This window comes from Panthera leo, chromosome B3 (assembly GCF_018350215.1).
Source record: "Panthera leo isolate Ple1 chromosome B3, P.leo_Ple1_pat1.1, whole genome shotgun sequence".
Lineage (NCBI taxonomy): Eukaryota > Metazoa > Chordata > Mammalia > Carnivora > Felidae > Panthera > Panthera leo.
The window spans coordinates 72906968-72932659 of NC_056684.1; the positions used below are offsets into that span (position 1 = coordinate 72906968).

Genomic DNA, 25692 nt, shown 5'->3' on the forward strand with positions numbered 1-25692 from the left:
AAAGCAGGAGTGTGTAGCCAAGGAAGTGTGTCCTTAACAGACAAGTGACGGGGACCCAGTTGAGTTTATGCCCGTGTCACCGGGTAGAGGTGAAAAATCTGGCAAGTGGACTGGGGACTCGGATGAGGGTTGAGCAGCAGGAGTTAAAAGCTTCTCATGGCTTTCTGGACAGCCCCCTTTTCTCCGAGAGGACCCACTTCACCCATTCACCTGACTGAGCTGTCCCTGTGGGAGGAGCAGAGAATCCCGACACCCTGAAAAGCTCCCCACCTCCACCGGATTATCTGTGATAAAGCAGAATGTTTATCCAAACTGTGAAGCTGTCAGGGACAGGGTAATAGAGATGGATTATAGAAAGCAGTATTGAAGAGTTACGGGCCATCCCCGCACCTTGCAGAATTCAGTGTTTTTTGGTTGTGCTTTTGTTGTTGTTTTTTTGCTTTCCCATTAGAGTCACAGCAACTGGGTGCTTTCCATGCCGACATACTCTTTGTAGCAATGCCTGCCACTTTACATTTTGTGGTATTTCTCGTCAACAACCCTCTGTGCCTGAAGCAGGTGTGACAATAATGTAATGGGGCTGATTTGTCAACAAATGGAGTTGATACATTTAAATGAGTGGCCCAGCCAAACCACTCAGCTTCAAGTGGCACACAGGTTATTCCAACACTGCCCATGGCACCCCTTCGCTTTTGAATCCACCCTCAAATGTCAAGGCACATCCTTTTTTTTTTTTTTAAGACACATTCTTTTTGTACCATCCATGATGCCTCTGTCTTTGAAGGTGGATTTCATTTTTGTTAATAATCACAAGCCTTTCAGAGCCATGATTTATAAAATAAAGGAGGGACTCAAACTCGTTACTGGTACTATTTTGGTTCCAAAATGAGGTATGAATATAAAATAGTATCATTGGTGTGTTTGTATGGCTCATAAACTGATTCTCATTGAGAGTCCTAAAGGGACTACTTCAAAGGGGTCAAAAATCATTTAGATGTTCAAATCCTGAGATGTTTTGAGCCTCTTTTAGCTATTTTATCCTCTTTACTTAATAAACACACTTAAGATAAACATAGCATGAAATTGAGGAAGTTGTGCAAACTCAGACCTCATCAAACCAATGAAGACTTTATGTATGAACTGAGATAATTATCCCAAATAAATTCCTTTTGGAAAAACATGAGGGCAGTAGCTTCCAATGGGAAGTGCATATGATGTCCTACTAATTGATAACAAACCTATTCCACGAAATGGTAACTTTATGTCAGTTTGTGTAGAGCCACATAACACTGTGACAACTCAGGAAACTACAAATACATCTTTGGAGAAGGCACCAGGCTGACGGTTTTACCAAGTGAGTATTACAGACAAGACAAGACTTTATTTTTAAAGCTGTTGGTGTTCAAGGATCAAGAGAAGGTAAAATAAGAGAGATATTCATTATAAACTACAGAAGCAAAAATTACTGCTCCCTAAAGTGGTAATTCTGGGTCTCTCTACTCCAGACAGGAGAGGTAAAGGAGACTTCTGAGGACCACCATGATGGATTTACCACCATTTTCATTTGAATTGTATTAATCCTTAGAAAAATATTAGCTAAAAAGCTTGAGAGACCCCTCTAAACACTGTAGGAATTCCTTGGTCCATATTCTCTTCTTTTAAAACTGTATTCTCATTCCATACTTTTCACTTGCTTTTCCCACCCTTCTTTTGGCCTCCCTCCTTTGTCCAACTCAACATTTCATCTGGGCATTCATATTTTGAGAAACCATTATGTCCACTTCTTAGCCTGTCACTTAAGACTCTAAAACCTGGCCATTTTGGTTCTCTAAATGTATTCCTACTTGTTCCCTTCCACAAATGCTCTGCTCGAGGCAAATGAGGCACCTACTTCCCCTGAATGCCTGCACTTGCCCAAACCAATACCTGGTGTTCATAAATCAGTCACCATGGACCCGCAACTGTAAACAGACTAGCACACATGAAACACATTGAGTTTCACAGGTGACACCGCACTGAATTTCATAGGGAGAGCTTGAGAAATCATATCCCTTTTTAAAAATTAAAGAGGCTTGGGTAAGAGAGATCCAGCAAGCAAATAGCAAAGTAGGAAGGAAGGAAATGCTTCTGTAGTGGATGTGGGAAGGAGGGATTTATCCACAGGAAGATATTCTCCAGAGGAGAAAAAACACTGACTAAATCCAAGAAGGAAATGTATCGGCTGCCATATTACCTGTGTGTTCCTTGTTTCCCCCCTGGTATGGTATGTTCCTGATTGTTTCTTGTTAAGCCCCTGGTCCTCCAAGCAGCCAGAGGTGAGGAAAAGGGAGGACACCATGCTATACACTCAGCAGGGGTGTCCATGGACTTTTCTTCTCAGATTTTCCTTCAAGTTACCCTCAAAGTTAAGAGAGATTCAAAAGATTCACCTAGACAGAATAGGAGAAGCTACCTATAAGAGAAACATTTCAGGTTAGCTCTCAACATGTGTTACCTGAGGAAAGGGACAGTAAGAATGGAAAAGTGTCCACTAGGACAAAGATCTATGTCTTGTCCTGGTGACCATCTGAGCAGGGAGTAGAAAGGGCTGGAGTTGGAGTTGGTGAATTCAGGGCTGGCCAGTGCCTGCAACTGTCTTTAGTTCTATGGAATGAGAAAAGGTGAGAATCCCCTCTGCTGTTCCACAAGCTGGATGTCGGTCAGAGGTGTCTGGCTCCAGCACCCTGAGGGATGGACCGACATGCTGACCCCCACCCCTGCCAGGGGAGCCCTGGCAGCCACCCTCAGTCTCTCCCACGGTGACGACAATATCTCTGACTGCTTTGGCGTGGTGCCATGGACACGAACTGTTCCTCCTTTGTCCAAACGAGGAATATGATCTTCAGAACCCCTGGAGAATTATTATCTAAAACACCAGAGGATACACTAGGATTTTGGCAGTCAGCATTCTGGGCTTGTACAGGAAAACTCCCTCTTTAGAATATTTAGAAAGAATATCCTTCATTTATCCAACGTGGAAACAGTCCTGAAATCCAAGCTGGTGCTAAGATTCTGTGCCAGGTTATTACTGTGACAATTACTTAATATTCTCTGTGCTCATGGTATCGCTCCTTCCAGAAGATCTTTAGGGAAAACTTAGTTCAGTTTCTAGGAGGTTTTTGCTGAGCTGAAGATCACTGTGTGAATAATAATGCAGGCAGCAAGCTCACATTTGGAGGGGGAACAAGGTTAATGGTCAAATCCTGTGAGTATCTCTGCTGAATCCATAATGAGTGCTCTAATTTCTAAAGGAAGCCGTAGCACTGAGCTTCATTTGGGGGCTGTTTTCTCCACCCAATTTTATTTTTTATGTTAATTCTGATTATGAATCCTCATGATTATACTGTGCCATAGGTACATAATTATACATATGCCATAGGTACATGTGAAAATGGGCACATGTGTGATGGCCGGGCACAGGAACAGATGGATTGGAGAGTAACAGGCTCCTTGTGCTTTTTGTCTTAACCGTCGGGTGAGAAAGTCCTGACTGTGTTGGGTGCAGGGCTGGGTGAGCACTGGAGTCAGGAGAGTCCTTCTCCAGTGGCTTTGTCAGGATTGCCCGACTCCTTCCTGGTCAGGGAGTGGGTTGGTCTAGAGGGGAGGGATGCACTGTTTAATCCGAGAAGAGCCTTTCCGTCCCAACCACGCTATGAATTGACCACAATAATACGTAGTCCCCTCCACTGCCTCTTTGGCTGGGGTCCCAGCTGGAGGAGCACACTGCCTGGATTGGGGGATTGAAAGGGAGTTCCTGGTACACGTTGGCCTGGTCGGTTTCTGTAAGGCTTTCTATGACTGTGTAATATTGGCAACAACCGTAAGCTGATTTGGGGATTGGGGACAAGTCTGGCAGTAAATCCAAGTGAGTCTTCAAATTAACTCTCTCAAACCTGTCTGGGCAGTTTGCAATATCTCAGAAACCATCTCTCCCTTTTGAGCCCTAATGTTTAAAATGTGCAGTTGCGGGTGGTGTTTTTCTCCCTCCACCCAAGCTGAGCCCTTGCATCTCCTTCAGTCAAAATGACAAGATAGAGGGATCCAGGAATGCAGGGTAGGAAGGCAGTTGGAGTACCTGACTGTTTTCTTATAGAGCAAACAGGTGGGCCCATTCCAAAAAAGGGCTGTTAGGGAGCATTGAAAGTTGGAGAAGGTGGGAATATGCATCATGTTTCATGGCCTCCTCCATGCATACTGTGCCAACTTCGCATGGGCCATTGTAAATACTGTTCCCCTGAGGCAAAGATAAGTCAAGCACTGCCGGGAACTCCCAGGACTCAGGGCCATCCCTGTGACCTCCTTGGAGAGCACCTCCCCACCAAGGACAACCCAGGATGACTCAGATTTGCCATATAATTACTCCTTCTCTCAGCCTTCCTTGGCTTACAGCCTTACAGTGGATTTGTTAGAAGTAACGGGAAAGGAATTGGTTTCATCCTAATTCTGGCCTCCCCCAAGAAGTTCTTCTCTCCAAGAATCTCCAAGAGCATCTTAGAGACCACCTACCCTGTTTGGAATTGTGCTTTGTATAACCAGGCTGTGTTTGTTCCCAGTAGTGTTTGCTGTGGCTTTGGCTGGGGCTAGCTCCCAGGACAGTTCCAGGCTTGGCAACGCTCAGGGAGAAGAAGGGGAGTTCACAGTGGAGCCAAGGGGCTTCAGGAAAGACATCTTTGATATAGGGGTTAATGAATTTCTAAACAAGCTTCTGTGTGTTAACCTGATAAGACTCTCCAGGGAGAAGGTCACCTTACCTTTGCAGCTCTAAATGTAAGACATGCGTTGCAAGAAAAAAAAATGGGAAATGTCAATTGCGGTGCCAAAATGAAGAGACTGGGTATAAATACTGAATCAGTTTTAATGTTCAGTTTGTGAAATGTAAGCCTTTCAGCAGAACCAGCTCAGGGTACATTTATTAGGGTCAGTGAGCTAACTGTTTTGTCAATGTTACTGGCATACACACTTCAAAGGAGAACCCAAAATAGAAAAAATGGCTAAGAGCATAGTGGTTAAGAACATGAATTTTGGAATCAAACTGCCTGGGCAAACCCTAACTCTGCTATTTACTGGACATGTGACCTTTGGCAGGTTACCTAATCTCTTTATGCCTCCTTTTTCTCATCTGTAAAATGGGGATAATAATACTACCTACCTCACTGAATTATCAGATTAAAAGAGTTAACACCTATAAAGGGCTTTGCCTAGTGGCTGGCACATAGTAAGTCTTCAACAAATATCAGTTATTATTACTAGATCAGGTTGCTGGCAGGAAGGAAAAGGAAAAAATCCTATCCTAAAGTTTTTGTAAAGCGCAGCAGTGGAGTGTGGCTCTGGCAGCAGAGGAAAGTTCATCTTTGGGCAGGGGACAAGTTTACAAGTAAAACCAGGTGGGTCTGAATGTTCCTGACTGAGGCACAAGTGCCCACTACATTCCTTTTGAGGGTCATTTTATCCACCTTCTCAATTTCTAACCAAGGACTTTGATTGTTAGGTTTTATTTTCCTTTTATACAAGCTAGTAGGATGTGTGTAAAGCCCGGCTAATAGGGTCTTCTCTAACCCATTTGGTTTCAGCTAGAGGCAAAAAGGGCAGAAAGACTGGAGGTGATCTAGGTCTGGAAATTCTAGGCTAAGACTGAGAGAATATAAATTTGGCTGACCTTGGAGAAATAAAAACATCCAATGTGAGAGGCTCACAGAAAGTAAAAGTGATTTTCCTAATAGTACACTAGAGTAGAAACCGCCCCTATGGCTACTAGAATTCTCCAAGAACTGTCATTCAGGGAGAAAACTGTCTTTCAAGCATGGAAATAGCAAGCTTTTATTTGAAATGCAGAAAAAATGGGGAGGAAAGAAGAGAAACTGTTGGTGACTTGGATTTTTTTTTTTTTTTTTGGTCAAGAAACATGGAAGACAGCATTTTACATAGGATGGGGTTTTGGTTTTTAAAGTTTATTTATCTTGAGAAAGAGAGAGGGAGAATGGGTGGGGGAGAGGCAGAGAGAGGGAGAGAGAGAATCCCAGGCAGGCTCTGTGCTGTCAGTGCAGAGCCCGACACAGGACTCAATCCCACAACCCGTGGGATCTTGACCTGAGCCGAAACCAAGAGTCGGACGCTTAACCGACTGAGCCGCCCAGGAGCCCCTCCACAGGATGATTTTTAAGAGGCTATCACCAAATAGGAGTCGAAATGTGTGCAGCATACCCCTGGTGAGTGTTATAGAGGAAGAAGACAAAGGAAATTTAGCAGAGTATAGTCTTTTTGTACTGGGCAAAAACACTGTGCTGATTCTGGAACAAACAAGCTTGTCTTTGGGACTGGAACAAGACTCACCGTTATTCCCTGTAAGTCCTTTACCACTTGAGAGAAAGCCCTTAATCTATAATGACCAGCTCTCACATCCCAGACTCCTAATGAATTTCTAAATGAGCTTCCGTGTGTTAACTTGATAAGACTCTCCAGGGAGAAGGTCACCCTTACTTTCCTGGCTCTAAATGTAAGACATGTTTTGAAAGAAAAAAATTAGGAAATGTCAATTGCAGTGCCAAAATGAAGACGGTGGATATAAATATTGGACCAGTTTTAATGTTAAGTTTATAAAATGTAACCCTTTCAGAAGAACCGTTTCAGGGCACATTTATTAGTTTGTGTCTACACAGCACAATTGTCCAGTTAATTTGATTAATGTCAGCAGCTGATCCAGATATTTAGGCACTTCCTTGTGAAAACTTCTTTGCGCTCAAAATTGCTTGAATTGACTGTCACATTACCTAAATAATTGCCAGATCTGTTTTACTTTGTGCTGTATAGACTCAGCCTAATAAAAACAAATGCTGTTTTGTTTTTCCCCCAGTCTGTCTCCTCTCCACACAGAAAGTTTTCCTTCTATTCACACAAAGGAAAGATACCCAGCAAGCCATTTGACTGATTGCTGCTGCTAGTTTGCATTTATATGACTCCTTTCCTTGGAAGAGATTAAGACACTTCATACGACTTATTAGCTAAACAGATTGACAGCCTAATTAGAAGGAGAGACGCAGATTCTGAGTATCTTTTTGTGGCTGCTGTTCCTGCCCTTTCGTGTAGAACATTTGGTCAGATTGCTCTGTGATACAGAAATGAGAAAAGGAGGCGATCTTCGTTTGTAGTGTGGGTCTTCTCTGCCGTACGTGAGAGGTGGTTACAGGAGGTAGAACAGTACTAAATAGGTCAGGGCAACTGACGGAGCCAGGGGCATTTCTTTCCCCTAGAACTCTTGTGTTCCCACAAAGCAGGGCACGACAGATTTCAACATCAGCTGTTGGTGTGTGTCTACTCCTTCTTACTTTGGTTTTCAGACCCTTCCACTCCAGGTCTGTCCCTTCCATCACTGGCTCCTTTCTCTCTCCTTTGATTCCTGGCAATCATGTCCACCCCAGCACCAACCCCACCACACACTGCTGCCTGCCTCTTTAGCCCATCCGTTGTATTTCGGAGAAGTTTCTTGGCTCCTTCGGTGATCCTCAATGGCTCAGGCACCTGAGGAAATCCTCCCTGAAGGCAGATCCCAGCAGAGTCCCCATGGAGGTGGAGGTGGCCACCATGGGCTACCGAACGCCTACATCAAGGCTGGCACAGGGGGCCCTGGATGAGGAACACCCCCTGGAGGAAGATCTGCGTGGAGTAAGGAACACCATGGTTTTCATGGTACATGAGTCTGAATCCTCTCCTATCTGGGAAACTGTAGCTTCCACCTTGGGACCCGAGACACATTGTCTCTGAAGAGACGTTTCACAGCAGGCTTTTTGTAGTAGCGTCAGCCACTGTGGACTGACAGGCTTTGGGGATATGCTGCATTTTGGGTCCGGCACTCAAGTGATGGTCATACCGCGTAAGTGTCTTTTTTCCTCTCTGTGCATGAGTATGTCTGTAAATCATATCGAGGGCTTCTGTTTTATCCCCCATTTCCCAGGGAGTACTGAGCGTATACAGTTTCCGGATCTAGCTACACTGCCAGTTTGACCATTAAGATGGTGAAATTCGTTTTAAAAATAACTTTGACTGATTTCATTTAATGCCACCGACAGCAAAGGGAAATTGGCATGTCATGGCAAGCTAATAGATGCTCATTCACCACTGGGGGGAGGGGGGGGACAGGGTGAGGGGAGGTGGGGACTGTCATTTCTTCTTATCCCTCCCCCTCTCCCCCCGGCAGTGAGGCCTCAGAATTCAGCTGACCTTTTCCACGCCTTTCCCTTCTGGCACATTAAGTGGTCGTGTTTGCTAACTTTCTTGTGAGAAAACACACGAGACAGATCTATTCTCCCTCAGTTTTTACTAAGAAAGCTTTTCGTTAGTGATTTTGACAATAAACTTCGGCTAACATATTCCCCCCACCCCACCCCACCCCCGTTCCTATTAGTAATATCTTGGCTTGAACAAGCCCATTTCCCCCACATTATTCAAAATGCGTTTCTCTGGCGTGAACCACTGCTCTACCCCCAGCCCTTTTATCTTCTCAACATGCTCTAATAAGATAAACAGGGTCACACATCATCAGACATATTTCACAGACAGAAAAGCCAAAGCACAGACAAGTTAAATAATTTAAGTCAAACCAAAAAAAACCAGAACTGAGATTAGAGCTTGAGACGCCCTGTTTTCTTAGGGTGAATTATTTTGAGCTGTCATCTTTGTGAATTGAAAACAATAGGCACAGGCCATGGGAACGTGCAGGGGTTGAAATTTAACCAAAACAAAAATGGACTGTGTCACTGCACTGTGTTTTAAATGGATCTCCAAGTTTTTGTAGCTGGTAGTTATCAGTTGCATCCTGGGCTCGGGGGTTTTTGTAGGCCTCGGTATCACAGTGTTCACCAACAGTGGCAAATTCTTCTTTGGGGCTGGAACCAGATTACAAGTGTTTCCAAGTAAGTGCTGGAAACCAAGCAGCGATTTTGAAAAGGTGTTTTCTATTAAATGGCCAACTTGCTTTGGTACCTCCTCACGGTACCGCAGGCCGCCTAACAGTGTGCTCTGTAGGGTCCTCGGCGCCTCCACCTGCCTGGGTCCCTAGGGACTCCGGTCTCACAGGTAGAACTCTCTGTAAACCAAATCGGCTTAACCTATGTGTGAATGCCACGGTTCTGACTAGAATCTTATCAGCAGTGAAAATAAGACGCTAGAGAATCAGATGCATTACGACTCCAGACAAATGATCTGTTCCTCTCTTTTGCATTTTTATTTAAAATATTGGGGAAGGCGAAGCAAGTTCAACTTCGCCGATCTGAAAACTTTATGAATTATGCTTCTCTTATATGCAGAGAGACCTAGATTGACTTTGGATGTTTAGTCATTCAATTTCACCATCTGTGTGTGGAATCTGTAATGGGCAAGGGAATCAAATATAATTAAATGAGCAAATAATCTTCAGTAGTCAATATTCCTACATTGTTTTATGTGCTTTGCTCTGGACTTTTTATCTGGGATTTATCTCTAATAGGCTCCCTGGAAGGACAGTGAAGGTTTTTGTTAAGGTTTTTGTGTCTGTGTGGATAGCAACTATCAGTTGATCTGGGGCTCTGGGACCAAGCTAATTATAAAGCCAGGTAAGTCTCAGGTGCCTGTAAGGGAGAGGAGACATGAGTTGAATAATACAGGAAGCATAGCACGCAAATTATATTTTTAAGAACAATCTGGCTTGCTGGAGACAATGCACTCAACCCAAATGGGGTTTTCACTCCCAGTGAGAGGAAATGTCAGCCACCAGCTCTCTTGTTTGGTCTAGTTGCTTCCAGAATGAATAATACTTAACTAGCCCTGTACGAGAGCAGAGCTGACTTGTTGGGGAGTATCTAATTCCCCCTGATACAGTTAGACTTCTTTCCCAAGGATAGAACCGGCTTCATTCCACTGGAAAAGCAAATTCAAAGAAAAGAGAAAGGTCCACAGTCAAAGACCAATGGGTGAAAAGTAGTGTGTCTGCAGCTTTCCCCACATCATTGCCTCTGGCTCCTGTCTTGGGTGTCTGCAGCTTTCCCCACATCACTGCCTCTGGCTCCCGTCTTTGGATGCCTGCAAAACTTCCAGTCACTTGCTGGTGCATCACCTCGGGTTCTGGACCTTAGTGCAAGTCCCACAAGGATGGAACTTAACAGGCAGTATCGGGGCAGGTCAAGGAAATATGGAGGCTGAAGGGATACCTGGCAAGTTGGCCTTTGCAGTGGTGGGACAGAGACGTGCTTAGCCTAGAAAGACTAGGCCCATCCTCACCCCATCCCACCATGCCCCTTCCTGCGGGTTACTGTAAGGCTCTGAAGGGCTGTGTGAATTATGGGGGTGCTGGAAACAAGCTCATCTTTGGCACCGGAACTGCACTTTCTGTGAAGCCAAGTGCGTGAGTAGTGGGGTTCTGTGTCCATGACAAGTGGCCAGTAATGGCCACTCTGGTGAGAAGGAGGGCCGGGGCTGCCCTGGTACCCCCACGGTCATCCCTTTCCTACCATGCTACAGCCGAGAAGGGGAAAGAGTACGAAGGTTGAGATAAATCCTAGGAAGAAAAACTTCTGTGGCAATGTTGTTCCTATCTAAATGCTGCAGGCTTTCTGCTCCGTGAATTCAATTTCCAGGCCCATATCTGCTCTGGTCGTACCTTTACCTGGGGAGAGACAGCCTCTGTTAACCTGTTTGTACAATTGTGTGTCAGCTGGTCCAAGCACCTTCTCCTACCAGCCATCTCTTCTTTGTCTTGTTCTTCCAAACAAGACTGCAGAGCTACAGGGGGGAGATTGCTAAGAAGTCGGGCGGAACTGACCCAGAGCTGGAGGAGGACAGAGAGGAGGCTTAGAGTAGGTTAACTCAGTTTTAAAACTGTGACCCTTGTAGCACCTTCCTGTCTTTCCTACGTTTGTCTCCCCTTTCATTTTCCCCTGCAATGAGTCCTTTTGGTTCATTCTGGACACCTACTGCTCCCAGGCTGAGGGGTCAAAAATTCAGGTTTGAATTCTTTCTCTCCAAATCTGAAGAATCAGCAAGTCACAGTCATGTCAGAGATGAGATCGAGTCTCCTCTCTCAGAGTGTACAATTCTGACACTCAAGCTCTACTTTTAACCAAGACCTGGTACCACTGTCTTAGAGGCTCACCCTATGTCTTTTCTTCAATACCTGATGTATATTACCACCCAACCAATGCACAGCTTTGTGATAAAGGGGCTCTTGTGAGTTCTTATGCCTGCCTTTAGGATACAACCATTCTTATAACAAAAATGTTCACTTCTTCTATTTGTTTCAGGACTTGACTTTCTAAATGTGCAGGAGATGGTGCATCCTAACTCCCTGCCCTTGTCTGTCTAAGATATCATGAGTTCACGGTGGAACTTCTTTGGGAAATGATAGGACTGTTTACGTTTTATTACTCCTCCCTGGTGAAATATTTTCTTTGGCTACCACATAGACACTATTACACAGGAAGAAAGCTGTGAAATAACTTGACCAATGAATAGGGGACAGGACTGCAGAGTTTGGGGGGAGTCTGGATGTGAGTTTAGATGTCTCTGTTGCTGGGAAACATCCCTGTAGAATAGGACTGCATCATCCCTGCAGACCTGTGCGTCTAAGGCTGAGCTCACACATTTGAGAGCAAGAGTTGACAAATTATCTGATTCAGCTTTGGCAGAGTTAAACTTACAAATGCAAAAAGTTCTGAAAAGCTCATAAGTTTGGTCTTTTAAAATAAAAATGTTTTGCTTTATGTAGCACAACCAATTTTTTTCTCCCTACCCTAAAAGGCCAATTTCCAGAGACACAGGAAAAAAAAAATCACAGGGAGTCCAACTGCCCCCTCACCACCACACCATGTGTCTGGTGGGGTTTTACTAGGGGATTCAGTAAAGGGAGGAAATGCTGTGGGAATAACAATGACAGACTCTTCTTTGGAGCCGGAACCCAGCTGGTGGTAAAGCCCAGTAAGTGGCCATGTTCTATTTATATTTGACCAAACAAATAAATCCTGTGAAGTTAGTGAAGATTTAATTTAATATGTAGACAAATGTACCTTTTGAAAGATGACTTTTGCAAATGCATGAAACATTCATGATTGTTGAGAATAGAGCAATAACGACAAATAGATGCAAAATGAGACCTCCCCAAATTGCCTTTAATGTGGTAGCTTAGCTCTCCTTCTTCCGAAGAGAAATTGGGGCCCTGAGTTATTTACAGCCACAGTGGTTCTTAAACTACGTTCTGCAATGATTTGTGTGTTTGCTGTGATCTTGCCCACCAAACAAACTTGTCTTTCGTTCTATTAAAAATGAGAATCCATCTCATTTTAAATTCTACTAATATGTATAAGGTACCTTCTTTGTCTCTCATGCCTGCATATGTATTTATTTTAATAGATCCAGTACGAAACCCACACAGTTTCCTGTTTTGACAAATGTCCACATCTAGTCCCATACGTGTCAAATTTCGCTAAAAACATAGCTCTACTATTCAAATGCAATGGGGGATTAAAACAATTCAGAGATAAATTGATGGTCCCAGATGGCTTTATAAACACCTGAAAGGAAATTCAGACTAAAATAAAATGGCAGGTGTGATGGCTAGATTTTTGTTTAACAATCAATTCCTCCGTAGGGAGTAAAAACTTTACACATACCCCACTGGGAAGGATGGAAATAAGGAATTCAGGAGGCTAGCATTCCTGGGGGTTGCACCCAAGGTGTTAGTTCCTCCACAGCACCATTTTGGAGACAACAGGGCCCGTCCAAATGTCAGTCGAAAAGTTCATATTAAGAGGCATGTATTGTCAAGTTGACTGACTGGGTTATAATTGAGACTATGAAATGACCAACCTAAGGAGCTTTAAAATAGGATAGCCTATTTGTGAATGGTTTAGCTGTGGGAAATGCCAAAAGACCAGGAAACAAGCTACATTGCTCCATAAGTTTGTTTAAATCTAGTAAACATGACCAACCCATGTTAATCTTTTTAAATGACTGCAATAAACAGCATTTGGGGGTCAGGTAGACAATGAGGAGGAGACAGTGGGGCTTGGTTCTTTATGAGTCAAACAAGGACCCCATCAGGGCTGGTGGTAATGGCACTAGGTGTCCATCTCTTAGTGCTGAGAGACTGTATCTGTGGACAGTGAAAGGAGAACACTTCCCAAGAGATTAGGATCCCTCTGGGCCAAAATGAATGATCCCCACTACTTCCGGCTGGCTCAGGGCTCTAGTGAGTGCAGCAAACCTGTGCTTGACCTAAGGTGACGTATCTTCAGGGTTTTGTGACATGGCCACTCTAACAGCCAAGGGTGAGGGGAGGGCTCTGTAATGCAGTTCTATCCTCAGGTGGAAAATCAGATGTGTGGCTGACATGGCCCCGACCTGCCCCCATCTTTCTTTGGGCTCTGAAGGGTGAATTTCTAGCCCCATGGCTGTTGCCCAGCCATTTTTTTGACTGCCATAATAGAATTGTGTTTGATATCGCAAAGGACTCTGCTGAATTGGTTGCTTTGGTAATTTGCCCTCAGTGTTAAATGAGGTCATCAAATTTCCTCTCTGCACATTTGCAATGAGCAGCATAAAATTCCGGCAAAATGACCAGGAGATACAGAGAAAGATGGCTGAAGAGATAATGAAGCTGTTCATTACAGTAGGAGGAGATAGTGTGGGGATCTGTTAAGTCCCAGGAACATGAAATATCCATTAAGGGGTGCTTTCCTGAAAAGTGTCACCAAGAGTTTTTGTTGTGGCCCCAATCACAGTGTGAACAAATTCTGAAAAAATCATCTTTGGAAAGGGGACTCAACTTCATGTTCTCCTCAGTAAGTGCTGCTCTTGTAATTTTCTGATATTAAATCTCACAGAGTTCAAAGTTGTTTGGTGTCAGGCACGAAAAGTTTCTCAGGCTCTAAGACATGTAGGGAGCGTCTAGGTCCTGGGCCCTTCTGCTCTCACAGAGACTCAGTCCTTGGTCCTTCCACAGCTCAGCCAAGTGCCAATTCTTTCTTCTCTAGGGCTGGGAAAGTTGCTGTCAGTGTTTTGCTGCTTACCTATCAATTATCTTTTTCATTGTTTATATATTATCAAGAGTACAAAATTGTGAAACTTTGCCCAGAGTCTATCTTCAGGTCTCCCCCCAGGCTTGTCCCCAGTGGACTTTATTTGAACACACTGCTAAACCCAATGTGATTTCTGGCTCCAACCTAAGTGGTTTTGGAAGTAACCACAGCCTACCTATGACCCTCTCCTTCCACTTGTTCATAAAAGACCCACTTTTTCCCATTTGGCCTCTGCTAAGATTCCTGGCTCTGATGCCCCATGCCTTCTCATTTCCCTTGTTCCAGGGATGGGTGGGAGATAACTTTGTAAAGACCTATTTAAATGCCAGAGGCAACAAAGATGGTATGTCAGCCAAGAGCAACATCTTGTGTCAAGCCTTCTCCCTGTGTGCCATTTTCCAAATCCTTTCCTTCATGTAGGAAAAGGAGGCACTCCTTTTGAGTTCTAGCACAGCAAAGAGTTCACTATGAGGCCAGAGATAGGAGTTTCCTTCAGAATATTTTTCACAGGCTAACAATAAAATGGAAGTTTGCAGGTGGTTCAGAAATGCATTCTTGGGCCACAGCTCCATGTACAGAAAGTCTTACAGACAGGAGACGGTCAAAGCTAGAGGCATCTTAATTACACCACATTTTGTAGAGGATCAGGGAGAAGGAGGCAAAGACAAGCAAGGGAAAACAAAAACTATTGTTAAGTGGGAAGATTTTTATCTGGGAAAAAGATTAACAAGAGGAAACATCCCGAAAAACTTGGGCCAGACATTCAGAGTTTTTGTTATAGAGGCAATCACTGTGGGGATTCAGGAAACAGGCTTATCTTTGGAAAGGGCACAAGACTTTCTGTGATTGCAAGTAAGTGTCCCTGGCTATCTCTAATTTTGATCTGCATGGCTTCTTCCCTTAATGATTTTTCAATGTTCCCAGGAATGCTTTGCCCCCAAACAAAGGTCTGTTAAGAGCTGAGAAGCTAGTTCTGAGCAGGAAGTTAAACAGGTTACAATGGCAGGATTCAAAAGCCCAGCAGACAATCATGGGCATATAGCGCAGCCCAGCCTCAGTGCCTCCGGCTTGCTCTGACCACACATCCTGGCCCAGTTCCCTCCTCTGATCCCAGGAGACCAAAACCTTAGGAAAGAAAAGTGGAGACTCCTTGGCCTGAGGCACATAGGAAGGCTTGTGTGAGATCCAAGAGCCATTTAAAATATTTAATGTTGTTATTAATTTTAAATTTGTCTAAGAAATACATGAAGATGTCTCATGGTAAAAACAATTCAAATTACAGATAAACCCAATATTCACCTTGACCCATTTCCTTCAGTATCAGTTTGCTGCCCAGAAACAACCACTGGGACTAGTGTGGTACGTCGTGATGAGTTTCTGTTTGGAGTCTGTTGACGCGAAATTTCCTTCAAGGAGGGAGGCTAGAGACACAAAGCACTCGGGCTGCAGTTTGCAGATTTCAATTAGATAAGGCACAGTTTCTTGAATGCAAAAGCTGTTGGCAAAGGAGAACCACCTTCCCAGGAGCTCTTAAAGACTGGATAGGTCTTTGGTCAGAGAACACCTTGGCAGAAGATGGGAGGATGAACTGGATGGCCTCTGAAAGCCAGCCATGTCTCTAGGACTCCAAGGGATGGTCCACCCCATGGCCAGCCTCTGTCACAGCTCTTCTGCCTGTCTTCTGGTTACTGTGACAGTCTGAGCTTCTGTCAGCACTGCTCCTTGTGCTGTGAGTGCTTTCATTTTCTCAGCATCTGCAGGGATTTTGCAAAGAAAGGAAACTCTGGGTAGACTCTAGGGTTGGGAGTTACCAACTCACATTCGGGAAAAGCACCAAGCTCATGGTCACACCAAGTAAGTTCTTCTTTCTGGCTAATTATTCTTCCCAAGAAGCCTGTCTTCCATCACGCAGAAGCTGTCAAAACACAGGTGGTGTTTTTTTTGCTTGGTTTGTGTTGGTGGTTCGTGATACCAGCTGGAAAACAAGGTTATTAATGCGTATATTCCCTACAGCATTGTGCTTTAGCTTTTACTATCCGTGGAGTCTCTCCCTGAGAAAATATGTGAACCTCCATGAGAAGGAAGGTCCACAGAAAGTAGGGAGAAAAAAGGCAGGAATTGGATGAAAATAGACAAAAGGCCTGCAGGAATAACAAACAAGACGGGATCCCAGGAGACTAGCAGTAGCCACTTTGAGTGAATTTCCCAAGAGGTGCTCCCACCAAGGCCCATTCTTTCAAGGAAGATTATGGCAAATACAATCGGGCTGGGAAGTTGCGAGTTATTAGTATTCATCCCACGTTCTAACCTAATTACAAGAAGATTGTTTTGGCCATGGGCAGTCATTTTAGATTTTGTTTTCCTGCTTGCCTCCTCCACCTCCACCTGTCTTCCTAGAGGCCCCAGTCAAGGTTATTGCAATAGCACTGAACACTGTGTAACACCAACGCGGGCAAATTAACCTTTGGGGACGGGACCACGCTCACTGTGAAGCCAAGTAAGTTGTATTCTTCTTTGGCTGGGCCTTAAGGGGCAATCAATCAAATCATTAGTTTGAAAAATACTTTAATCCTGTGCATCTGCTTGGGCTCTTTATTAATGTTCTTTCCCCAGGCCAAAGAGAGTTGGTTTCCTTCTCTGCTTTAAAATGAGATGCGCGCGCACACACACACACACACATATGCACACACAATCTGTTATTACAGCTCATAGTGAGGGGTTCTCAGGAGCATATACAACATTTTCAAAGAAATAGAGATATAAACAACCACTGAGCCAATGAGAATGTCAGGAAGGACTCCCAGAGGGACCCAATGCCATACCACCCCTAACTAGGCTTCCCTGTGTGCTCCCTGGCCCTCCAGGGATGGTCTAGGGCAGGAAATTCCTCAGTGCCTCTCTGTTATCAATTCTGAAATTTAGCAATGTTTGCTGTCAGAAAGTATTTTTTTGACCACCCCACCCACCACCACACCACCTGCCACTGCAGTTTAAATCTCTAAAAAGAACCATTAGAACTTTGGGCATCTCATCTGGGAACAAAATTTCTGTTGTAGAAAGTGAGACTCAGCGCTGAGTCTACTTCTGCAGCATCCCTGAGATGCCATTGTTCCCTTGGGACATTTTAAACACAAGTGTTTATGGATTAGGTGACATAGAATGAACTTTAGAGATAGAAAAACCTAAATTCAAGTCCTGGCTCCAAGACTTTGCTCAGCTGTGTGACCTTGGGCAAACTACCTAACTTCTCTGAGCCTCAATTTCCCCATCCATAAAATAAGGATAAAAACAAATACCCACTCTGTTGAGTTACTGTAAGGATCAGATAAAATGACACAGCTAAAGTATTTAGCATAGTGCCCAAAACATAAAAGGAGCTCATTAAACCCTAGCTATTAATAATAATGATAAACATCATCCCCAACACACAGTGGAACTTTTGTTTTGCCCCTCGGGCTCTTCTGTCAAGACTCTGTCATGCATCAGGAGAAGAGCCGGCATTGGTGGGGGGAGGGTGGATAATGTCAGCCTGCTCTATGAAATTCTTCACCTGGGATTTGAAAGTATCTAAGCGGAAATAGAAAGAATCCTTGCTCATTTAAATACAAAATCATCCAAGTGTCAGAGGCAGGGGAGAGGTATCTGCAGAGAGCTGCGTGGTTGGAGCTCCTGAGGCCACTCAGAGGGATGCACTCACAGTAGCTGAAACCTGACACAGCCTCCCACCACGCTGACCCCAGTGTGACTACCTCCAGAATGCCCCAAGACACAGGCTTCCCCTATGGAGGGACAGGGACAGAGAGAGGCTGGAAGCTTCACAGAAAAGAGCAACTTGTCCCCCAAATTGTCTTTCTGCTCCTCTGGGTGGTGAAGCTCATGGTGAAATATGGCGCCTGAAAATAGCCCCTGAATGAAACTCTCAGACCCAGAGATTGAGGATCAGTAAAGTCTCTGTAGAGGCAAACAGGGGCAGTGCCTATGGAAGAAAAGAGGTTAAAGGGCAAGTGGAATTGCCTCCCATATGTCAGTCTGGGAACGGAGGCTCTGGACAAGAGCTGGAGGGGCTGTGTTCTCCAGCCCCATCAGGACGCAGCCCATAGGACGCAGCTAAGACTGCAAGAAGAAGGGAGCGAGCTTAGTGGTAAAACCTTCCTAATAGGTTTTTGAACAGTGAAAATGAGCTGTCAGGAGTAGTTGCCAGAGCACTTTCTCTAGAGAGTTTCTGAAAGGAGACAGACACCCTCCTATCAGGGGTGATTGAAGCACAACTCTGCCTTGAGGCAGGAGGAGAAATGAGAGAACCTCTTTAAGCCTCTTCCAGACCCTGGAGTCTCTCTCTGTGAAAAAAAAACTCTGGCTCATTAACGCAGAGCTGCACCCTTCAGGACGCCAGGGTTGTTGGGTTAGGTTTTGTCCCAAACCCCCTTTGTTCCCGGGACTGGACAGGACAAACAGGTTGGCTTTTTCATCCTAAAGCTAGAAACACAGGTTCTGGGTCCTGGGTCGCTTGGGCTGTTGAGATGAAGTCAGGGGAGCTCTAGGGGGTTTTTGCAGAGCCCAGAGGCACTGTGGGAATAACTATGGCCAGGGTTTGATCTTCGGTCAGGGAACCAGCTTGTCTGTGCTGCCCTGTAAGTACCACTAGATGGGAGGGAGATGAGATGGAATGAGCCCGAGCGTCTCGAGGCCTGGGTCCATCTTGACCTCAGGTGCAGGGATGGAGAGGGAGGTAGAAAGGGATAATGAGGGGTAGGGATCGCTTATTCAGGGAGGAAAATCATAGGTGTGTGTGAATGACACCCAAGCAAGTGCACTGGAGGTTTCCCTCCTCAGGAGGGCTCGGTGTGGGGGAACGCTGAGTTGGCAGGTTTTTGATGCTGAGCTAATCACTGTGTACAAGGACAAGGCTTCTTTATCTTTGGGAAGGGGACAAGGCTGCTTGTCAAGCCAAGTAAGTGGCATGTAATTTGAATTGTGCACTGAATACTATTATCTCCAAAGGGAAGACCTGATCTCTTTTCTATGGGGGGCCTCCTTGGGTCAGAAGAATATTAAAGGGGTTGAGCAGACCAAGGGTCAGTCATCTTCCTCAGCCTCTCATCCTTGAAGGAGATCTGGGAGGGGTAGAGGGGAAGAAACCCAGCAGGACCCCACCAGGAATCCAGGCCTGGGGTCTGCCTGCTCTCTCAAACTTCCAATAAGCAACCTCATCTGACGGCAAATCTTCCTCAAAGATTTCAGTAGAGTTATCCCTATTTTGTAAACTTACAAACCGAGGCTAGTAGACGCCAGTGACGGATATAGTTCCAAGAGGCTCCAAGCTCAGACATCCTACAACTGCTTTTCTAGGAGACTCATGAATTCAAATCACCAGATAATTTAAAGGTGAGAGTAGCAGTGGTGATCAGTTGTCACCTGCACTCCAGTGGTACCGAGGACTGGGGTCACTAAAGAGTCTAGAGCGAGGGCCGAGGCTTTGTTAACCCCAGAGGCGCCGCTCTCTGGCCCTGCTGCCTGGGAAGTACAGCTCTTGGCACACATCATCCTTGGCGTCTTGAAAGAAGAGAAATTAGAAGAGAAGGGAGGGAAAAGCTTATATCTCATATCATGCAGTTACCTCATTTTGTAGCAAGATTGTTTCCCCATGAGCAGTTTGTCTTCATTTACCAGCTGTCTTCTCGGGGGAAGCCATTTTGTAGAAGTGTTTGTCACCAGTGTGACAACTGATGGCTGGTGGAAATTGAATTTTGGAGCAGGGACCCAGGTTGTGGTCACTGCGGGTACGCCTGATTCCCCAGAGTCTCACCTGCCCTTAATTTTTTAACCCCTGTGTGCTAAGTATTTCTAGCTGAGACCACAAGAAACATATTTGAAAGGAAGCCATTTCCCTGAGCAGCAATACCCAGAGCCATTAAGCAAACACGAGAAATCCGTTTGGATAGAAACATTTTCGGATAAATAGGAATTCTCATTATTCTCTATCAGTCTCCTGTGTAAGTACTTTATTCCCCTTATAAGAAAAAAAGTTACAATAAGTATAGCCACAATTCATGCTATGGTGTGAGAAGAGATCTGCTGTGAGTTTGGAGGGAGAGGATTAGAAATGTGTTCAGGAAGATTGGATGTGTTTTTGACAGGATATGTAACACAGTGTGAATTATAACCAGGGAGGAAAGCTTATCTTCGGACAAGGCACTGAGTTATCTGTGAAGCCCAGTAAGTATAAAAGTGTACCCCTGGATTAAGGAATGTCTGTGGATTAGGAGCTGATTTAGCCCCAATTATACACTATACGAAGAATGTTTAGAAAGGGTGAATGAGCATCAAATAGAAGGAGGACAAAAGTACCCCTGGCTAGGACCTGATGTCTTGGTGTGAAATGGGCATGTAGGGGAGCCCTGGGTATTTCTCCCAGAATATATGTGGTGAGAGTAAAGGGGTGTGACTGATTCTTGGGGTACTGGCTAGGCCCTATAGCCCTGGATTTGTACAGTCATCAGTGACAAGATTTCTAATTCTTTAACAAGCCTCTAAGGCACCATTCTTTTCAGCTAAGTAAGATTATGTCCATTTATGGAAGGAAACTTGCAAGTAATTATCATTGACCAAAATAACTGTGACTAGCCTCTCCCAGAGTCTGAAAATCACCTTTTTTTTTTAATGTTTATTTATTTATTTTGAGAAAGCGAGAGCAAGAACAAGGCAGGGGCAGAGAGAGAGAGAGGAAGAGAGAGAACCCCAAGCAGGCTCCATGCTGTCAGTGCAGAAACCGACTCAGGGTTCCACAAACCGTGAGATCATGACCTGAGCTGAAATCAAGAGTCAGAAGCTTAACTGACTGAGCCACCCAGGCGCCCCTGAAAATCACTTAAAAAAAAAGTTTACTCATAAGTACAAGGGGATGCTTCTTGTTTCTGAAACTTTAGGCCAAAAATTTGTATGACATAGCCTCATGGAGCAGAAAGAACCCTTAAAATCAACCCTTTTGATTGTCTCCATTTATGATGGAACTAAGGCCTGGGGAAGACACTGATCATGATCTCATAGCTTCATTTACCAGCTAATTTACCAGGTAATTTATGATGGTCTTACAGCTTATCTGTGCCTGAGCTGGAACTAAAACTTAAATCTCCAGTTTTCTGAGCTTGTCTCAACCATTAATTTACCTGGCCTGATGTTTGAGGAGTCCACAGGACTCATCTGACAAATATTTTTGTTCATCTACTCTCTGCCAGGCTTGATGCTCAGACCAGGGACCCATTAGGGAACAAACTCAATGTGATATTGCCCTCAGGGAAGTTACCTTCTAGAGGTGGATCTCATTTGTTCCCTCGAATGTGACAATCTGTATTCTGATCCCTCCTGGGCACGACCCTTTCGTGCCATCCTCACTACTTTAGAAAATATTAAAATTTATTTTTGTCCCATTTTTGAAGACTTTTGGCAGCTAGATCAATATAGGTCCCACTTTAGCCAGGAGAAAAGAAATGATCCAAAAGTAAAGTGGAAAACTAGAAATTTCCCCTGATAATTTAATCATTGTAAAATTATTTTAGCAATATCAAACTAGCAGCCAAACTAACCAGATAATTGCAGCTCTGTACCTCATTTAGATCCTGTAGGCTGAGTCTAAGGAGGACGCAAGGATTTGAGCAGTTCCCTAGTTGCACAACCCAGTGATGCCCAGAGTGGAGGAGAAATTGTCTCTGTCCTGGGCTTTGTGAGTCTTCTTAGATGAAAAGATGTGAACCCTGGTTTAACATCTGAAATCAGAGAGCACTCACTCTACATATATGTTGAAAGCTTATGTTTGACACTTAGAACTCTGTAGTAGAGAGTGGAAAGCAAAGATTCCCTAAAAGAAAGGGAGATTATAAAGACGGGTTTATTTATGATTTGTAGACAGACAATAGTCTGGCAATGATGTGAGGCCTAGCCCATAAAGTAATTGCCAACTCTTTGCACTGCCAGCCTAGCCTTTTGATCTGGTTTTTGTTGTTGGGCATATCACAGTGTTTCTTCAGGTTCAGGCTGGCAACTGACCTTTGGATCTGGGACCCAGTTGACTGTTGTACCTGGTAGGCCTCCACAATCAAATTCTATTTGCACTGATCTATTAATCTATTAATGTCTACTGTACATACATGTAAGTTAATGGGCCTGGGGTTGAGGCTGGTGGAGAGACACCAACAGCACATGCCCAAAAGGGTAATGTAAGAAGAGAAGTATTTATCAAAGACCAAAGAGAAAGAGAAGGCTTTTTGCTAAGTTTGGAAGGGGAGTTGATGAAAAATGAGTGGAGAAGAAGCTATCCTAACCTAGAAGAATGCTGAATAATAATAGGAACAGATTCCATAAAGGGAGTCTCTGTGTCTCATAACATTTCCATTTGAGCCAGACCGAATGCTACAAGATGGTTTTATCAGGAACTAACTATCTTAAACCAAGTCTAGTTAGCCAGCCATATTTCTAGCCTATTCTAGCTTATTTCTACTGCTAAACACAAACGTGCCTATTTAAGATATTTAAATGAAGCTCTCTTTCTATAGCTCTCTGGTGCCCTTCCAGCAAAGCGTTCCCGTAACACACTGCTTATCATTTCTACAAGTGAGAACAAGTAAACCCCTTGTCCTCCAAAACTGCCTAAGTATTATAATTACTTGGCTTAGACTGAAGTCACCTCTATTTTATTTCTCATAACTGTGTTCATTTGTTGAGATTTGTTTAAATCCAAACTGTGTGGGCGTCTAACTGTTGGCACTGAGCTTCCCTTTCTGTTCTTATTGTCAGCAAAATATTTTGCTCATAAATAATGTTTCATCTAGACTTGCAAATGACAGCCAGCACTGAGGCCTCTTTTCTTCTTCTTTGCTAAAGAGAACATGCAGGCAGAAAGCATACACACACACACACACACACACACACACACACACAAAAGCCAAAATGTACGGTTTCATTGTGGGGGCTGGAAGGAGAGTGTCGATGTGGATGTTAAAGTACATTTGGTTATGTAATGTAGGTACTCTGACAGATAGGACACAGGGATCTTGGTGGATGATACATACAGACTACAGCAAACCAGCTGGTGTGGTTTAAGATATCATTAAAAGTAGCCCAGCTCAAGTTGTCAAGCACACAGATCCAGGTACAGACCCAGGGAGAGAAGCTTCCAGATAGCCCTGGAACTAAAAGCAGAGAGTAAGGATTTTTCTCACAGTCCAGTCCACCTGAGGAGAATTTTCACTTATAATTAGGAAAAGAAAAAGGTAAAAAGCATTTACTGGCAGTGTCCTTGTTGCAAATATTGTGTGTATGGAGCACAGAAGACATAAGAATGAACCCAAGCAGAAAACTAAAGAAAAGAAATCGATAAAACCACTGGAGAAAATCAGTTGCCCTTATCTTGCCTGTCTCTGATAATGAATGTGTCTTCTGGGCTCATTCCTCACTTTGGTTCTTGAATTTTCTAGGAAAATAGCAAGAAGCTGGTGGGGTTGAGTGAGGCTTGACCTACCTTGGTTGGTCTCCTCTGTTTAACCACCTCCCTTTTAGGAAGTCCCAGACTTTTTGTAATGATAGTAAACGCGGTGTACAACTCTAACATATTTTACTTTGGATCTGGAACCAAGCTCAGCATAAAGCCAAGTAAGTTATAATTGTCTATAAGTGAAAGTCACCAACATATTATCCTAAATTCCTCTTACCAGTTTGTATTTGTTTTGAGTTCTTTTATTTTGTGTTTTGGGTTCGCCCCCCCATAACAATTTATCATTCCTTGTTCTTATGTCTCTTAAACAGATATAAAACGTAGTAAGCAAGTCCTATGATTCAGTAAACATTCTGAAACTGCCGACCCTACTCTTGGGATGGCATCCTATATATGAAGAATTCCCAAAGTTTAACTGCTGGCAATTTTTTACTAGTTGACAAAGGAGCCTTAGGATATAATTTAAAGTACCTATGAACGTTCCAGGTTTTAGAGAGAAGATGTGACAAAGTAAAATTATATGCATCTTCTAAGATGAAAAGAATTAATCTTGATCTTCCTAATGAACTCTTACTGAATGCTTGCTGTGTGCTGTACAAAGTACTGTATTAAGTGTGTCTCCTACTTGAACTCATATTGCCTTCTGAACAATCCCCCAGGATGGATATTAGCATCCCCGGCTTTCTTCACAAATGAGGAAACTCTGTGAAAGTAAAAGCCAAAGCAAGAGGTTAGAATAGTTACCAAGGGCTTCTTGCACAGGGGCGTAAAGCTAGGCCCAGAGGCAGCCTGCCTGCCGCAGCCCACAGTCTTGATGAGGTTAGTGTAGGTAGACCTAGCACTGTGGCACTAGTGGCTACAACTACGTTTTTGGAGCAGGAACCACAGTAACTGTAAGAGCAAGTAAGTAAGAAGGAAAGGGTCAGAATCATTTTTAAATAAAATGGTGGCTACGGTTATGGGCAGTTTCACCTGGGAAACTCAATGGTCAGTAGCTATGTTCCCAAAAAGCTTTCCCAGTTTGCATTAGGATCCTAAGATTTCTACTTCACTCGTCTCCCTCACCTCCTCTTCGACCCCAGAAATGTGTCTCCCCATCAGGTACACCTTCACCATGATAAATTTGTTGAGGGCAAGGGCTTCATGGTCAGCTAAAAATCAAGCTAACTATCTGAAATGGTCTCAGGTCCCTGAAGAAAGAGTGAGAGAGGATGTCACTGTACTCTATTAAGATGAGATATAACTCTTTTCAAATATTTGAAGAACTGCCATGTAGATGAGGAAGGGGTTAGTACAGAAGGCAAAAACAAAACCGGTGGTTGCAAGGAGATGTATCTCAGCCTCTGGTGGAATCTTTTTGAACTAGGAGAACTGCCCTGCCGTGGAAAGGCTGCTTGGGAAGTGCAGAGCTCTTCTTCCTTGGAGATCCTCACTCTGGGTCCTTAAGGCTAGTAAGCACTGGATGTTAGAGAAGGGATGTCTATACCATTTTAGCTATGGGCTGAATCACCTCTGTGCTCCCTTTCAACTCGTAAGTGCTAACATCCCAGGATTCAAGCCTAGAGGATGAAAAGGTGAGAGCCCAGGCCTGTTCCCTCTATTTTTATTATTTTGATAGCTGAAGAAATCGGTCACCAAATTATTCATGAGCTAAAGGCTATTTGGGATTTTTTAAGCCTAGAAGATGGTGGGGCATGATTTCCCAGTGCAGTAAATGGGAAAATAAAAGGGGGTATCCGGAAGGGAAAAAGAAAGAGGAGAAAAGAGAAATGCCTGGCAGGAGGACCAGAGGTTGAATGAGGGAAATGAGGTGATTTTGCAGAGGGCAGATCTAGTCTATCAAAGTTTTCACGAGTTCAGCTTTGGAAAGGGATCCAAACATAATGTCAATCCAAGTAAGTGAGCAGTCTTTTATACTGGGAAATAGGGCCAGGGAAGCAAAGTTCCTTCCAATTTCAACCCTCTCAAAAGGACGTGTAATTGCTTTCTGACAGGAGGGGCCTCTGCAGGTGGGAAGGCTATTGTTACCATAGACGGTTTGTCCCCTGAGAGAGCCTCTGAGGACTGACTGTCCAGCTAAGACTGCTGGCTGCACAAGAAAAACACTTAAAGCCATTTAAAGAGGAT

The 25692-nt window shown here is 44.0% G+C and overlaps 1 protein-coding gene across 1 annotated transcript in view; it reads left to right on the top strand.

Moving 5' to 3' along the window:
* The window catches only part of LOC122222610 (M1-specific T cell receptor alpha chain-like), a 482951-nt gene that overhangs the window by 427880 nt on the left and 29379 nt on the right, over nucleotides 1-25692 (top strand). Inside the window, exon 3 of the mRNA XM_042943169.1 lies at nucleotides 16519-16575. Coding sequence (XP_042799103.1) covers nucleotides 16519-16575 — 57 coding nt within the window. The remainder of the gene's footprint in view (nucleotides 1-16518; nucleotides 16576-25692) is intronic.